Raw genomic sequence first — 16,382 nt, 5'->3', positions numbered from 1 at the left:
GTTTGCCGTAGTAGTTCCATCACCGGTGTTCCATCTAAGTGTACGGAATATTATCACATAAAATAATGTTCCATGCTCCACTACTTTGCTTTTTTTATTTATTTTTTATTTACAGAAATAGTAATGGAGCCTCTGACGCAGATATGAACATAACCTAACTCGTGTATTTGTTTTCCAGCTGTTGTGCCAAAAAAGCAGACTTCATTTGACATCAGTTGACTTTTTTATTACATTTTTTCTTTCCAATAAAGCCGTATGCACGCGCGGGGATCTGTTTTTAATTTTGTTTGCAGCTTTTTTCTAATACTTTACATTCTTATTCTGACATTCTTTAAAAAAAACTGCAGTTTTACTATATAAAAACCCCAAACCTTATGGTTTAATATATCCCGATTCTTAACCCTTCATCATGTTGCGTTCTCATTTCTTTCGAGAGGCTGGAGCAGCAAGTCCCATTCTGCTTTATTTATTGCATCACAAAGATACTAGCCTAAAAACTGTAGAGTAATCTCTAAAGGCAAATCCCATGCAGCTCTCCTCCCCTCCCTCCTCCTCTCTTTCAGACTCTCCTCTTCTGTTTGCTTAGTCTTCCAGATCTTGAGAAGCAGTAACACTGAAGATACCTGCAGGCTGCATAGTTTCTGAGGAAAGGAACTCAATGGAGCCGAGTTACAAGAGAGGGTAAGGAAGGGGAACTAAGGAAGGCTAAACGGGGGTGCTTCAGATTGTGTTGAGTTGCTTAATGGACAGGCACATGTATGGGGCTTCTTTATGCTATGGGGGCTATGAGTATAATAGCATGGCCATTTGATATTATTTTATTATTAGGATGTTGGAGGCGGCTATGTGTCTACCTGACATTCATCTACAGAGCTTGTCTGAGCTGGAGAGGTTTCGACTCCAGGAAATTGCGCTTTACAATCTTCAGCAACAAGGACTCTGCAGCAACATCAAGCCAGGTATATACTATATACTAATACATGTGGAGCTCTGTAGCGTGTGCATGTGTCTGTGCAGCTTGGTTGTCACAGGGGAGTTGTGTGACAGTAGTAGAGAATGGGGGAGGGGCACTTTCTCAGACCGAAAGGAAATGATCTGTTTATTTTTGGGATTCCCTTTGGAATGTGCTGCAGCAACCACTGACAGCAATGTGTCCTTCTGTGCTGTCTTCTGCCACTGAAAAAACTTTTTTTTTGCAGGTTATCAAAATACAAAGAAAATTGTGAAACGCAGGCAGGAGCGAAAAGGTAACATCTATATGTAAAGTGGTTCTACGTAGAATTGTTTAAAGTTGCCCGGCAGGCTCTACCTGCTCTTGCTTTATCAAGAGGCTTCAGGCTTTTAATAATTCATGCACATACCAGTACGCCAGAATGTAAATCTACTGTATGTCAGCCATGAGCTAGCATGGATTACTTCTATAACTCACAGCAGTTTTTTGGTGTGAGTTCTAATACATTTGTAAGGCCAAGCTGTCCCTGTCCCAGCCTGAGTTGCTTTCCATCCATTTCCACCCTTTCATAAAAAGTGGCGAATGGGGTGCAGGAAGTGGCAAAAAAGGTCAGTCTTCCAAAGATGCACCAAAATTATTCCCATCTATACCAGTGTTCTAGCATAGAGGGGATAGTAAATTCCTCCACTACATACCAAGAGATACATTATATATGTAAGTGTACCACAAGCTTACTATACATTCCGATCGGTGCTGACTAGAGATGAGCGAACACTAAAATATCCGAGGTTCGAAATCCGATTCGAACAGCCGCACACTGTTCGAACGGATTTCGAACCCCATTATAGTGGGAAATGCTCATTTCAGGGGTACGCAAAATTCGCTAAAATCATACTTGCCAAGTCCACGAATGACGGTCGGGCTGGATTCTGCTTGAAGTCTTCTCCCGGCGCAGGGTCCCCGTGTTTCTTCCGGGTGGAATTCACTCTGCCTAGGCATCTGTCCTAGGCAGAGCCAACTGCGCATGCGCTGGCATGCAAGCGCATGCACGCGCACGCGCAATCGGCTCTGCCCAGGCCCGACGCCTGAGCAGAGCCGACTGCGCATGCGCAGACGGCTCTGCCTAGGCCGGATGCCTAGGCAGAGTGAATTCCACCCGGAAGGAGATGCGGGGATGCAGCGCGGAGAAGACTTCAAAAAGGTAAGAGAAGAACCAGCGTTGATTGGCAGAATGTATAGCATTCTGCCAATCAACGCTGTTTCTGCATCGAACCTTAAACTTCGAACAGCTAGTAGTGTTCGATCGAGTACGAGTATTTCGAATACCGTAGTATTCGATCGAACACCTACTCGATCGAACACTACTCGCTCATCTCTAGTGCTGACCATTTTGACAATTGATTTTTGTTTTTGTTCTTGTTTCCTGCCCAATGGCCTGGATTGTCTGATTTTATCTTTTCTGCAGTAGTAACAATAATTCTATCTCTCTTCGGCTTACGCTAGGTTCACACTAGCGTTCGATCTCCGTTCTGTGGTTACCGTCATCTGCATGCAGAAGACGGAAACCTGTCAAAGCGGGTCTGGCCGTGAGCGTTTTATGCTCTCCGCCGCCAAACCGGATTTTTTAAATCGGACACAGAGTACTGCATGTCCGATTTTAAAAAAAACGGTTTCGCGGCGGAGAGCATAAAACGCTCACTGCCGCTCACGGCCGGACATCTTTCATGAAAGAGTCCTGCAGGTTTCCGTCTACTGCCTCTGGTTTGTGCAGGAAACGGAAACCTGCAGAACTGAGACCGGGCGCAGATGTGAATGAGCCCTAAGGCCCTACATTCTATTGCAGATTTTTCAACGTTTCTTTTTTAAGCCAAACCTACAAAAAAAAAAAAAAAGAAATATAAAGGAAAGCAATTAAAATTCTCCCTTCTGCTAAATTAACAACTGACTTTGACTCAGAAAACCACAGCAAAATCTGTAACAAAAAAACATGGGGCATTCTGTAACAGGGGGCCTTAGCCTTACCCTGCATTCACATGACCAAAACTCCTAGCAATACAATTATCTATGCCGCTAGGAGTTCGTACCTAACAGCAAAGTAGCGTCCCATACTATAATCAGTATCAGTTCACTGAATGTTATATAACTGAAAATTTTGTCCCAAATTGTTAGTTGTGGTGCACATTAACGGTTGAACAATACTCAGTTTAATTTTAATCACATTTTAGGAGGTATTCACACTACCATTGGTGACCATTAGCAGTGTCCATAGCTATTGTCCGTTACAAGATTTTAGAAACAGACATTAGCTGAACCATCAGAATTTCCATTAATTTCATTGGGATTTTATCTTGTGTCCGTTAGTCTCCGTTTGTGTCTGTTTACACCCAAGTCCGTTTTTTTTTCCTGTGGACAAAAAAAATCCTACATGCAGGACTTTTCTGTCCGTTAGAAAAAAACGGATGGCAAGTATCCATTATTATTTAACATTGAAGTCTATGGGCAATGGACTGCACACCAGCGCCTCGGTCTCTGTTCTCAGGTTTCCGTCTTCTGCAGACAGAAGACGGAAACCTGTCAGACCGTGTCCGGCCGTGAGTGCCGGTGAGAGTTTTGTGCTCTCCGCGGTGAAGCCATTTTTTTTAACCGGACACAAAGTTCTGCATGTCCGACTTTGTGTCCGGTTAAAAAAAAACGATTTCATTGTGGAGAGCACAAAACGCTCACCGGCGCTCATGGCTGGGCACTTTTCAAACCCGTTCAAATGAATGGGTTTGAAAAATGCCTGCAGGTTTCCGTTTCCTGCCCAGTTTTGGAACGGAGACCCGGGGCGCAGATGTGAACGAGCCCTTGCTGTCTGTTATGATAGGTGTCCTTATTATTATTATTTTTTAACGGACACCTTCATAATGCAATCCAACGGTAATGTAAGCTCTGCCTTAATCAGAAGGTGCTAATATTACCAAACATAGAGGCATTAAGTACAAGGAAATTCCTTGTATTAAAGGGGCTCTATCATTGGGAAACATCATTTTTAGCTAAGAACATACTTGCATAGCCTTTAGAAAGACTATTCCACACACACCTTTTGTATGTAAATTGCCTCAGTAGTTTTTGAATGTAATTTTCTATTCATATGCTAATTAGCTTCTCAGTGCACCAATAGTCTCACCGTGCACTCCTCTCTGCTATTTTCTATGTGTATGTACAGCAGAGGCTGCTGTACTGATGACTCATCTCTGCTATACATAGAGCAGACTGTGATCACAGACACTTCCGGGTGCACTGAGAAACTAATTAGCATATGAATAAAAATGGGCTTATTCAAAATCTACTGATGCAATTTATATACAAAAGGAATGTGTGGATTAGCCTTTCTAAAGGCTATCCAAGTATGTGCTTAGCTAAAAATGACGTTTCCCAATGATAGAGCCCCTTTAATTTGAGTCTCTGTTACAAGGATCTATGGCACACCTTATTGATTAATGGATTTCTCTAGTAACATCTCTCTTATTGCTTTGAATTTCTTGAGAATTTTTTATGTAAAGATAAAATTCCTAGGGGTAACCAAACCTTGGCTAAATAGTGGTGGCGCAAGAACACGGGCTACAAATTGTTGAAGCACATCATTTTTTGTCCTCTGTTTCACCACATGTTAATGAGTTCTTGAATTTTTCAAGACTGAACAACTACATACAAGTCTAAGATCAACATGCTCAATGCCAAGTGATGACGGACAAATATCACCGAGTGCCAGGACAAAACTGTTTGCCCAAATGCCTACCGTAAAAAAAAAAAAAGTGGAGGAATACTATGCTAAAGCTGTTTTATTGCTAGTTTCTAGCTCTAACAAGTTTCCTAAGGTGGCCATACACACTGATCATATCTTTGTCAAAGGCAAGTTTGTAGACTTTGCAAGATTTTATCATATTCAATGTTAAACAATTGATGCTTTTGAAAACAGAGGTATCTTTCAGACCTAATGTGTTCTCCATGAACTAACAATTCTGCAGATTATTTTCTTATACCTTTCTTGTACTAGTTCTCATTTATCCATACTTTCTGGCTGAGTTGACAAGTTGGGGAGGTGTCACTAAATACCCTCAAGCTGTCCAGTCAAGGCCCAAAACTCTTTATCTTTAGGTAGAGTGCTCACCTGCTTTGGTTGTAACAAGTCTCAACCACTAAATCATTATATACATTAAAGTTGAGTGGAGGACACTGGATCCTTGGGGGTTCAAAGCAAATCTAACGGGAAATAAGTGGATAGAGCCAATTGGTCCTACGAATAAAGCTAACCATGGTCCGCGCCTCTCGCCAGGTTGTAGCAATCAACAAAAAAAAGAATGTCCAAGACCACGTGTTTCGAGGATGACCCCTTTATCAAATCAATAGACATGTAATCAAAGTGAGGGTACAAGTAAGTTTGAATATCCTCCCATACACGGGTGGAGGCAGCATTCTAATTAACTAATTAGTAACCACATGTGATAATCTTTAGCAAACATGTAGTTGGATAATTAATATAAATAAATATAAAATATAATTGATATAGATATACAGTATATAATATACATATATCAGAGTGCAAATAAAATACCTTGTATAGGGAGCATGGCTAACCAGCCAAGTGAGAGGATGTTCTGTTCTGAGCTCCTAACCTTAGCATTATCAGTCCAGTGCTAAATTACATTATCCTAACCCATGTGCACTCTGAGATACCCCAAGGCTCTCTCAAAAGCCTCCATGTGCTATTATGGGGTAATATTCCTCCATCTTCAATGTGCCGCCATCTTAGCATCGTTGCATTCATGTAACACTGGCCTGCTTATGCTGTCTGGAAGACTCCTCAGAGTCCACTGGAGCTACCTGCCCTCTAAATGGGGAAAGCCAAGACATCTGGACTGACTATGCAGGTGATCCTCCACTGCTCCAGGAGGAATCCTTGAAAGACAGGAGTTAACTAGCTGTGGAGGGGACCTTGTCTCTGCCGGTGTACCTCGCGACTCTGGCACCCCCGCCCGCGTCCACCATCTCTCGCTGCTTGCCATCCAGGCAAACCTACGAGCGGCGGCGTCCCTGGGCCCACGGCTATTGATGCATCCTCCGGTGTCCTCAATGCCACTGACCAACTAGGTTGCAACCCTCCATCTTAAAACAGCTGCCTGTCATCCTCCAACTCCTCTTCCTGCTACATATTCTAAGGCCAGGTACCTTGACATAAACAGGACAAGCTCAAGTCCACATCTTCATCGACCTGCAGCTAGCTCCTGCGGTGAATCTCATATCATAGGAACACTTTCTTAGCCCTTTACTTATCACAGTATAGGTGGAACCCTCCATCCTAGCCTTCCCAGATTACTAAAGGTTGCAGCACCTACTCTGTTGCCAAAGGACTATATTTCATCACTTCTGGCCCTCCATTGCTCCTCTGCGCAATCATATTTTCTGCACCACACCTGGGGAAGGGAGTTCTGAGCCCCCTACTCATCCATCAGGGGGGCTTCTCACCTTGACCTATTGTGGAACAGCTGCCTAAATCTGCAGTTATAATTTCACCCAGCCCTAGGTTAACTCTCTCTGGCAGAGAACTTATTCCAGCTACACACTGTGGAATGGCTCTCCATACTAATTTTCTCCACGGATTAGATGTTGGTGCATATCCCAGACCACCATCTCCAGTGAGCAGAGAGACTTTACTTTTACATCAGGAAGACTTCCCATCTAGGGCACACTCTCAGAATTTTGTCTGCTGTAATCGACCAACGAAGCCCGTAACACTATGTTCTGTATTGGCATTTTTACTTGGCATTATTTAACTGTATTACTTTCTACTCAAAAATATCAGGGGCAGACCCTCTATTGGGTACTGATGATTTATCCAAATATACTTGTTTAGTTCCCTCTCTTGAAGGGGGTTGTTTTACATCAGCAACCCAACCCCTTTGTTGGTGGATATCTCACATCAAGTTGATTTTTTTTTTTTTAATGATTCCACCATTGTGAGGAGCCTGTAACATATCTTATATCTATGAGGCTTCCTCGAGGTGTTCTTACCCCACAGCATTTATGTGTGTCCTGTCTGATATATAGTCATTGACTATTTTTATTGTTTTTTCACACGAGCACCACTTTTCTCACATAGTTCTGAGGCGTTTTTTAATAGTTATTTATAATAAATATTAAGTTTTATTTTTCCCACATAGGGATTTATCTATAGGGACCTTCTTTTTTGTTCTAGTCTTGTTCTTCCTGTTACTCTGTACTTTTAATTTTATTTTGTGGCAATGGCTTGCAGAGGCAAAAAGGGTCCCCCATTATTTCCATGACAGCTATGCCATAATTTTCCACTCAGTTGCTACCCAATCACTCCAACTCAATCACCAATGGCTCCTCCTCCGACTTTACTTCATCTTCACTGCTTCATTGCTCGAATACACTTTTACCGTGTGAAGGATCAACTTATGATGGCTTCTAGGAAACTGGTTACGCGTCCTGCTCCATTTCAAATTATCAAATTGTTTACTGAACTCTCCCTATTTAACTTGTACCAATATACACATACTGTTATCTCGTAGGTTGGTCCTCGCCTCCCCCTTCCCCTTTGTTACTCTTTTATTCCTGATATGTAATAAAGGTTTCCTGGGATACACCTATACTTGCATTTGTTTGATTCACTGGCTATATGGGCTTCTGTTTCGTACTGCCTGTCTTTATGTACCTTTTATGTGTGCTTTTGAAAATTCAATAACTATTTATTTAAATTTATGTATAAAAAAAACTATAATCTCTCAAAAAAAACTTTTACCTATCTATTCAAAATAAACAGATACATAGAGTAGTAGATAAATTCATATTATTAATATCTAGTTGTTTAAAATGGGTAGCACATGATACATGTAGAACTCCAAACGTGCGGGTCAATTAAATAAACATCATCAGCTTATAAAATAAAAATAACTCAGTAGGTAATAGCACAGGACTGAGAGATAATGGCCCTAACAGAGCAGTGCAGCGCATAACGCTATATAATACTGCCACATAGGAAAATACAAAGCGGGACCCATTACAAAGCCCAGCCTCATTTTTAGTGATTCGTCTGATTCTCTGGAAATGTATGTATTTTGTATGTTCAAAAACAGAGAAATAATTGCTATATACTGCAGATTGATGATATGCTTATATATATATATCCCACAGAGATTTATATTTATTGATGTCTCCCAATTAATATTGAAAAAATTAATTGTTTATTCTTTTGTTTTTTAACTTTTCTTGCTGTTTAAATTTTTTCAGCCCAAAAAGGGAATATTATTGATCTTTTATCTTTGTGATATGCTAGCATATAGCCCTGTCTATATGTTACAAAAAACAATATACCCTATTAAATGTGAGGTTTATAATCATGTAAAGTTGAATGCTAGATATAGTTGCTTATGCTTGAAACTGGTATAATGTTAAATGATAAGATGGCATCTGTATCCAAGATGGGTGCAAGAAAAACAAATGCTTGGCTTGCTGCCACAAGACAGCTCCCCAAGGTTACCACACAGGACCGGGAGTAGCTGGCTATATATGGCACTGCTTAAATTTTTTTCTGTTTGATTGAGATGTCCCATACCAATCAGGAATGAATATGAAAACTTACGTTGTTGTTATATTACTTCCTTTCTTTGCTACTATTTAACCCCTGTGTTCTTGAATAAAGGTGCGTCAGCACACATTCTTTGGTTGAGAAAACAACGAATACCAATACATAGAGTGCTGTAACTTCTTTACCGCCTGGCACTCAGCCTAATCAATTAGGACAACGACAGTTACCCGATATTATTGATCAATTAGTCATAAACGCGACTATGACCTTATCATAGTAGCGACTGACTGTACTGCAGCCCTATAGTCCCTTTCATTGAGAAGTAAACAATATCTAGAAAATAACCTTGCATAATATATTTATGACCATTCTAGTGATTGGTCCAGACTCAATGAAATAGATATACAGTCATGAACATTGACATTGCAACACCAAGAACAAGCCATAAGAGTATTGTAATAGATGCTGCCTGGCCTAAACATGCTATCATGGCCTGCAACATCTTTTTGTCTCCTATCGAGCACATGTGGGTTGTCATTGGTCCGCAATCTGAAATAGCTAATCTTGGTGATTTTCATACCCAAGTGCTCTCGGTGTGACGTAACGTTCCTCAGATAACCATTAACCTCATTGATAGTATCCAAAGCATGTAAGGCCTCATTCACACATCTATATCCGCGGATGTGTGAGGTCCGTCCTAGTTGCAGACAGCACCCACCCTGCTTATTTGCAAGTATTAACAGTGAAGCTCCCACCAGTTGTTTGAGCAGGGAGGGAGAATGAATAGAAGTGATCACTTGCAATAATTTTTTCTGGGTCCAAGCATTTTTTTGTGTTTTTTTTTGTTGTTTGTAAATTTTATATTTTTTTGTTCCATTAACCTCCAGATACTCCACGTGGATTATTTGGGTTGACTCTCTCAGACGTTATTGCCCAGGATCGGGTAGAACGTCAGCGCATTCTTCCTGTTCGAAATAGAAGAGTATGTGTTGAAGTTGAGAGCAGCGTCTTAAGTTTTCTGGTACAAACACAACGGACATCTGACCCAGGCATGTTAATGGACCTTCCTTTATCATCTATATTCAGATACGGTGCAACACAGACAAGAAGAAGGGTGAGAAATCTTAACTTTGTAAAATAACTATTCTATCTGTTTTACTGCACACCAAAATCATTTCTTTGTTGGAACTATTTTACTGAAGTGCGGGGTTCAGACTAAACAGAATTCCAGAAAAACAATACAATGTTTCCACCCTAAATTTTATAGGACCTGCTGCTTTTTTTTTTTTTTATTGCATTGACTTACTGTATATGATAAGCCACAAGACTTAGGCCTTATTCACACATGCACTTCTGCAGACATGCTTTTCACGAACAGCACCCCACCAGTGGATGCAATTTTTTAGTCCATTAAAAGCAGATCAACTTTTTCTTTGTCTTTCATTTTCGATATTTTGTATGTCTGAGTCCATTCATTTTTTTTTTTTTTTTTTTTTTTTTTTTTTATACTAACCCATAGACTTTCATTGGTTTGATATTTCCGTGAAAAACTTTAAAAAAATGTAAATTTTTTTTTTTTCTATTAATGTGAGGGCTTGTTTTTTTCATGGGACAAATTGTAATGTTTAATGGCATTATTTTGGGGTACAAATCATGGTTCATTCACTGTGAACAGTTACAATGACATGTTGCCTATATTCTGTGGATCGGCAGGATCACGGAGATAATTGGTATCAAATTTATAGAGTTTTTCTTCAATTTAATACCTTTAGAAAAATCCCAAACTTTGAAATATAAATATTTTGACACCCATAACGTTTTTATATATTCATTTAGGGGGCTGTATAAGCGTCTTTTTTTGTTGCAGGGACAGATGTACTTTTTATTTATACCATTTTGTGAAATGTCTGATAATTTATTTATTTTTATTCAAAATAGTTTTTTCCCATTAAAGTTCTCTGTATAGGAAGAGTTTAAAAAAAAAAAAAAGTTTCAAACCAAAATAGACTATGCAAAAATCATAGATCATAAATCAAGCTTGTGGATGCAGCCACAGGGGAGCAGTGCATTTCCTAGATTGAGGAGACCTCACAGGAGGTATACTTATATACACACTCTGTTTGGTATTATTTTGGTTAATTTTTAAAACTTTATAGATTGGGCATTTTCAGACCCAGAGATACCTAATGTGTATGCAATTTAGTTTATTTATATATTTGATTTCAGGAAAGGGGGGGTGGTTTAACTTTAAATTTTTTTAATTTATTTTTTTTTAACTTTCATGTCAGGTAAGGGTTGACCATGTGGGAAAAATATTAGACCCCAGAGTATAATAATTGTTTATGGGTGTCCACAGTGGGACATAATACTGTGTGCAGGGGCCACTATGGGGGATAATACTGTGGCAGGGGCCACTATGGGGGATAATACTGTGTGCAGGGGCCACTATGGGGGATAATACTGTGTGGAGGGGCCACTATGGGGGATAATACTGTGTGCAGGGGCCACTATGGGGGATAATACTGTGTGCAGGGTCCACTATGGGGAATAATACTGTGTGCAGGAGCCACTATAGGGTACAATACTGTGTGGAGGGGCCACTATGGGGGATAATACTGTGTGCAGGGGCCACTATGGGGGATAATACTGTGTGGAGGGGTCACTGAGGGACATAATAGTGTGTGCACGGCCACTAAGGGACATAATACTGTGTGCAGGGGCCACTATGGGGCATAATAGAGAATGCAGGAATGCGTAGGAGGGGGTTGTTCGAGGTCTTCGGTGTCAGTTGGGGGGGCATGTCAAAAGTTTGCCACGGGGCCCCGCCATTCCTAGTTACGCCACTGGTCCAAGATGAAAATTATTTTTTTTTAATTTGGCAGGGGAAGGTGAAAAATATAGCTTTCAGGTATTACTTTGTAATTTTGCAAAATGAAGTATACAAATTAAATTAAAATAAATTACTGTATATACTTGAGTATAAGCCGACCTGAATATAAGCCAAGGCCCCTAATTTTACCACAAAAACTGTGAAAACTTATTGACTCGAGTATAAGCCCGGGGGGGGGGGGGGGGGGGAATGCAGCAGCTACTGGAAAATTTCAAAAATTAAAATGTTCGGAGTTTTTGGGTGCAGTAGTTGCTGGGTGCTGGGGAAGGGGAGGGGGTGTTTTGGTTGTCTGTCTGCCCCTTCCCTGAGCTTGAGGACTGGTTTTTTTTTTCCCCCACTTGGAATTCAGCCTGGCTGACTATACGGTATCTGCAGTGCTCCTATTAACCCCTTCCTGACAGAATAGGAATACTGCAGATCCCCTATTTTCAGTAGACCAGGCAATTTCAGACACAGGGATACCTAATGCGTATGTGTTTCACAATCATTTCCTACTTTTATATGTATTCTAGGGAAAGGAGGGATTTACAACTTTTATTTATTTTATTTTTTTATTATATTTTTTAAAGCTTTTTTTCCCCACTATTTTATGGGAGATTCTATACATTACGATTGTGGCTGGTCATAGACACCCCCCCCCCACCCCCCTCAAAAAAAAAAAAAAAGTATAAGCCGAGGGGGGCTTTTTCAGCACAAAAACTTTGCTGAAAAACTCAGCTTATACTCGAGCATATATGATAAATTAAATGGGTGGTTGTTTTCGTTGTTTATATTTTTTATTTTTATAGATTACAGAAGGTGAAAAAAGTTTAAAAAAAAACAAAAAAAACAAAAAAAACCCACTCACCTTTCTCCCGATACATCACAGGTAGTAATCCTTCACTAAGGCCCCGATTGGCCTCGGTGGTCACGTGCGGTGGAGACTTCCACCGGAAGAGAGTACTGTAGATACGGGAGGCACTGCAGCACTAATGAGTATGTATTTTATTTATTTTATTCACCTGTCCTAAAAGAACAATACATATATATCCTGGACAACCCCTTTCATTTAATTTAAATTAGGTTAACTTACTTTAGAAACGTTAACAGTAATACTCCCAGTCCAGATAAAACAAATATTTAGTTTATGTTGCAAAGCCTATCAATCTGTGTTTAATTACTCACTAGTCTTAGTAGCATAAGCAAATAATTAAACAAAGATTGAAACAAGTTAAGACAATTTGCTACAGCCTTGATATACAGTACCGACCTATTAGGCCTGGTTCACATCAGCTTTTGGTACTCCATTTGGGGAGCCCACTAGGCGAACCCCCCCCCCCCCAAACGGAATACCGAATGCATTAAAAAGTGGTTACCTAAAAATCTACACAGACACCATAGATTATAATAGGGTCTGTGTGCTTTCTGCGCACTGTCCGCACAAATAATGCTGCTTGTAGTACTTTTCTCTCTGCATGAATCGTGTGGACACTGCGCAGAACAATTATACCTATGCGGAAACCGCCGGCATTTCCGTAGGTGTAATTGACATGCTGTGATTTCCAAAACCACACTGGTTTTGGAAATCGTGGCGTGTCTGCAGCACAGTTTTTCACTGCAAAGTGGGCATGGGATTCGCTAGAACCCCATCCTCTTTGCTCTGACTGTAAAATGCCGTGATTTTTTCCATGGCTTTCCGCCACGGCCAAATCACGGCATGTACAGCACGTGGGGCCCCGATCTTAAGCTAAGGTGCCACATTGTGGAAACGCAGCTTTTTTTTTTGCGTTTTTTTGAGCCAAAGCTAGGAGTGGATTGAGCAGAAGCGAGACGTATAAGAACTTCCTATATATTTACCATTCCATGTATTTCACGGATAGCATACGGAGCCATTCTTTTCTATGGGCCCGTACACATGACTGTGAATTTCACGGTCTTGTGTGCGGGCTGACAGTCCAGGCCACAAAATATAAAACGGGTCCTATTCCTGGCCTATTTTGCAGCCCGTGCTTTGTGGCTTCTATTCATTTAATTAAATGGGACATCCCCGTGTCCCCTGTGTGCCGCCTGTGCTTTTAACTCACAGCAGGCTGGTTGCAGCACGGTCCTCCATAACCAACCTTATGGAAATGAGTTTCGCATGCAGTCCGTGATTATCACAGACCTCACTGGTCCACAAAATGTGGACGTGTATCTAAGACAAAAATGGAAGTGTTAATAGTTTATTTTTGTCAACTGACAATGAAAAAATGAAAGCACCAAAGAGAAATCTAAATCCAAAATGGTCACAGAAATAACCTGAATCTGAATAAATAAAAATTCTATGGAAATGAACAAATAAAAGTCAGACATTGCTTTTCGCATCAACAGAATTTTTTTAAACATAAAACTGATGAAGCAGGCAAAACTGGTTCCCTTTACTTAATATTTTGTTGCACAACCTTTTGAGGCAATCCCTGCAATCACACAATTCCTGTAACTGTCAATAAGACATCTGCCCCTCCAAACAGGTATTTGGCCCCTCCTCATGAGCAAACTTCTCCAGTTGTCTCGGGTTTGAAGGGGACCTTTTCCAGACGCCATGTTTCAGATCCTTCCAAAGATGCTCAATAGGATTTAGGTGAGGGCTCATAGAAGGCTACTTCAGATTAGTTTTCCTCTTAGCCATTCTTGGGTGTTTTTAGCTGTGTCTTTTGGGCCATTATCCTGTTGCAAGACCCATGACCTACAACTAAGACCAAGCTTTCTGACACTGGGCAGCACATTTCTCTCTAGAATCCCTTGATAGTCTTGAGATTTCATTGTACCCTGCATAGATTCAAGACACCTTGTGCCAGATACAGCAAAGCAGCCCCAGAACATAACAGAGCCCCCTCCATGTTTCACAGTAGGGACAGTGTTTCAAGATATGCTTAATGTGTCTGTCAAGCTGATGTGCCTTGTCAAAAAAGTTCGATTTTTGTCTCATCTGTTCATAGGACATTCTCCCAGAAGCTTTGTGGCTTGTCAACAATTTTTACTATTACTTTTGTCAGAATCAAGTTATTTCTGGGACCATTGTGGGTTTTTCGTTCATTAAATGAGGGTACAGACAATTTTGTCCACGTGTGTAAATGGAACTAATTTTCAGTTACAGAAATTTTTTCAACAAATTTATCTTGTGTAAGTAAAAGTTCTGTTGCGGTACATTAAGTTAGATAGAATAGATATACTGATACATATATGGGTAATGATATCTGTAATACAAATGTCACAAATGTATAGATTGGAACAATGTAACATTGTATCTTGTTGTTTACGTTAAGCCTCTGAACATACAATTATGTAATTAGGATTCAACAAGTTGTTCCCTGTTTGAAGATAAGATCACAGGTAGCGGATTAAAAATTGCAATTGCAGTTAATGTCAAACGACACAGCCAAATCATGGCACTTACACTATGTGTAAATGACAATATGGTCAGACTGAGCACTGTATATGTCAAAGCCAGGTCAAATAATTTCACGCCAGCACTCTATTGGCAGCTACTATATTTATTCATGGGATTGTATTCTGGGTGCAGTGGGTTTAAAATTTCCAAGTATGAACCACCCCCACTACATTCCCTGACATGAAAATATTGTGGTTACAGGATATTTTTTATTTTTTGCATGTTAAATAGCCTCATTAAAAAAAATAAATGGAATAAAATAGAATGACACAAAATACTTTCCAAAGGGAAGTTAGTGATTCATTGGCTCGATAAAACACATAGCATAACGTAACTTATATAACATAATCACAGTTGCATTATAGCAAGTCAGAAGATATACAGTGGAGGGGGGGCACTAGTCCAGGACATATAGTTAATGGTTGGCACGCCCCATTTGAACACTATTCATTTGAGTTTTTAGCGTGAGATTGGTGGAATGATAAATGATTTCCCAAACCTTTCCCTACCACAGTGCAGCCTTCTGCTAAACAAACTAAGTTGACTCAGGAGGATTTGATGAAGGGGGCACAGGGGTTACTTTGAGTTTCCTTAAGGTCTTCTGCCACAGTATAGTACACCATCTTTCATGCTTTTGCCCCACCACCGTCCTTTCCCTCTTGATTAGTTTGTCAATCCTGGCATGAACAGAATAGTATATGGAGATTTAAGTACAGTAAAAATCTAACAATATACTGCATACAACTTCTACTTTACTAAATATCATCGCTACACTGTGAGGGGGCGTTCCTTAACATCCATCCATGACGCTAAGTGGAGTGGACCGTCTCCTTCCCCTTCCTGACTGTACTCATCCATAAACTAGTACTGGGGGGGGGGGGGGGTGTTCCCCACTGCTCAGCATCATGGCTGGGTGGTAAGGAACGTCCCCATTGCACCACCTCATGCCTAAAACACCTTGAGCAGTGGGACATAACCTATCCTTGAGTAGCAAGACCTGCGCGTCCAGGGCTGAATCCTCCCCCCGTGCACCAACTGAATCATTTCCAAGTTCTGCAAATCTACAAAAGTGACATCTATAAGAAGGCATGTTGTTTATCACTGTAATGTGCTCTGCAGTGCGGTGGTGATAGCTAAATAGAATCCCATTAAACAAGTTCAAGAGGGGTCTGAATTCTTTTTATGAAAATTCTAATAAAAGTTATGAATTTCAGATTTCCAGATAAGGGAAGTTAATCAAAGGAATGTATTCAGATTACCATATTCAGTGTGTGAAAAGATTTGTTGGCATCTTCCTCATTGGGCCTTTCTGAATCCGTGCTGTAGGATTTAGCTGATCTCTATCTTTTCCATCATCATGAACTATTAAACTATTTATCCGGTCTATCAACACGAGCGAAGCTGCTTATGAAACTATAAAATAGACAATAAAACCCTTTTTTCTATTTTTAGACAAGTCTAAAAAAACGATGGTTTTGCTATGTAAGTATCCTGTAGGTGTTGTAAAGAGAATAATATACGTGTTTTATGAACTTTGGCT

At 40.3% G+C, this 16,382-nt stretch overlaps 1 protein-coding gene across 1 annotated transcript in view; it reads left to right on the top strand.

Moving 5' to 3' along the window:
- Window positions 1-593: 593 nt before the first annotated feature.
- LOC142184490 (rho GTPase-activating protein 6-like) overlaps window positions 594-16,382 on the top strand; it is a 57,028-nt gene continuing 41,239 nt past the window's right edge. The window contains exons 1-4 of the mRNA XM_075259380.1: window positions 594-681; window positions 829-959; window positions 1,200-1,247; window positions 9,431-9,657. Coding sequence (XP_075115481.1) covers window positions 659-681; window positions 829-959; window positions 1,200-1,247; window positions 9,431-9,657 — 429 coding nt within the window. The 5' untranslated portion in view covers window positions 594-658. The remainder of the gene's footprint in view (window positions 682-828; window positions 960-1,199; window positions 1,248-9,430; window positions 9,658-16,382) is intronic.

The sequence above is a fragment of the Leptodactylus fuscus genome, chromosome 11 (genome assembly GCF_031893055.1).
Source record: "Leptodactylus fuscus isolate aLepFus1 chromosome 11, aLepFus1.hap2, whole genome shotgun sequence".
NCBI lineage: Eukaryota > Metazoa > Chordata > Amphibia > Anura > Leptodactylidae > Leptodactylus > Leptodactylus fuscus.
This window is presented reverse-complemented; position numbering and strand designations above follow the sequence as displayed.